The 1,801-nt window shown below is 38.0% G+C and overlaps 1 protein-coding gene across 1 annotated transcript; it reads right to left on the reverse strand.

The window, feature by feature from the left end:
- Positions 1-352: 352 nt before the first annotated feature.
- LOC111649601 (something about silencing protein 10-like) lies at positions 353-1,739 on the reverse strand (the record flags this gene model as incomplete). The annotated part of the gene is made up of 7 exons (XM_023399346.2): positions 1,610-1,739; positions 1,466-1,522; positions 1,272-1,371; positions 1,109-1,177; positions 885-1,006; positions 619-774; positions 353-488 (listed from the first exon to the last, which is right to left on the reverse strand). Coding segments are annotated over exons 2-7 (616 nt in total), but the record flags the coding sequence as incomplete, so codon positions are not given.
- Between the last annotated feature and the right edge of the window lie 62 nt (positions 1,740-1,801).

The raw sequence follows: 1,801 nt of genomic DNA on the forward strand, positions 1-1,801 counted from the left end.
TTTTTTTTTTTTTTAAGGCTCTACACTGTTTGCCACTTGAGAAAGGAACAAGAAATATGATGTACCATATAGAAATGATGTAATTATCTTTACTTATAAACTCTCACAGGCATGCAGCCAAGACTGACTGAAGAGTCCATATAAATTCAGTACAGACTTGGTAAATGCAGTAACTCAACAGTAAATTTCCAGAAATGCCTTAAAACAAACGATCTCTGAAGTAGCAGAGGGAAAATTGTCTGCTTTGCCCTTTTACTCCAGTGAGCAAGAGAGAATAAAACAATCATAGAAGTAAAAAGGACTCTCCTTCGGTTGTCTGTTCAATAACAATAGGAGGATATTCTTTACACACTTCTGTAAATCTTTAAAAAAAAAAAAAAAAAATCACATTTAGAAATTAAGCTAAATGCACCCACCTTTCCTGGTGGGATCTTTCCATCCTTGACCATCTGCATGAGGGGCTGCAGCTCATCCTTCAGTTCAGAAAGCTGCACACATGAAGCAGACACCAAAATAATTCACATCAATTACATTGGTCTTTTGTGGCTAAGCAAGTATCTTTCAGTTCACAACATCTTGTTTCACATGATTGATAATTTGGTTGCATATGTGTTTCACCTTTGCTTTGAAGTCCTGAATAAGTTCAAGCAGCTCTGGTGATTCCTTCTTCAGAAGTTTCATTTTTTCCTTCTGAGACATCTGCTTCAGGTCTTTCACAATCCTTTCCTCTTTTTCTATAGTTTTCTTTTCAGCCTTCTCCTCAACAGCAAATTCCTGAATATCAAAAAACAACAAACAAACAAACAAAAACATGTCATCATAATCATTCATGGAATTCAGTGCAGGTGTACATGAGTAATAAGAATAAGGAAATAAAAAAATACCTGAAAAAAATTTAAATCGTAATCTTCCTCGCTCAGATTTGCAGCCAAACGTTTTTGGATATTTTTAGCCTCTTCTTCTTCCTCTTGTTCCTCAGCTTCCAACTCTTCATGCGATTTCCCTTCTGTAATGACACGATGTTGCATAAGCAAACATCAGCCACCATACAGATGATAAAATGATCATGAATTGCCTCAATAATTTGATGGAGATAAAAGATGCCTACTAGTGGTCACATAATCAGAGTCGTAGAACATCTTCTTCTTCTTGCCCCATGCCATTTCATTAGGAAGATCTGGGAAAAACAACATCGTAACAGTTAAATAAGGCTAGTTCCATCAAATAGTAAACCAAATCCTGGACATATAAATGGATGATTTTGCGTTTACCTTCATCTTTTTTCCCCTCTAGATCACTCTCCATGTCTGAACCCTCTTCCTCCTCCCCTTCCTCCTCCGACTCAGAATCGTCCAGGGCCATCACCTCCTCCTGTGAAATTCAAATGAACTTGAATTTGCTCCCAGTCAAAGACAATTTTCTGAAGGTATATCAAAACAACTGAAAAATTTAAAAAGTGCATCACCTCATCGTCCACTTCCTCCGAATCACTCTCCATTTGAACGCCACAGGCGAGAAGTTTCTACAGCAAGGAGAGCAAAAGAGAAACGTGAGAACATTTAAACAGCACAGTACAGTCGGCACAGAACTGCTAATGAGCCAAACTCACCGCAATCTTCTCGTCATGAAACTCATCGATTTTGTCCTTTGTGTACTGTGACGATTTCTGAAAGGAAGAGAGAAGACAGGCTCAAAGCTGACTGTTGGCACTGTTGACAATAACGACCACCACACTGAAGCTGAGACGATCAAATCATTCTATAATGTATAATATCACAATGTGACATTTGATACTGTCAGG

The sequence above is a fragment of the Seriola lalandi genome, unplaced genomic scaffold, assembly GCF_002814215.2.
Source record: "Seriola lalandi dorsalis isolate HSWRI2012SDOR001 ecotype SW California unplaced genomic scaffold, Sedor1 jcf7180002051298, whole genome shotgun sequence".
Lineage (NCBI taxonomy): Eukaryota > Metazoa > Chordata > Actinopteri > Carangiformes > Carangidae > Seriola > Seriola lalandi.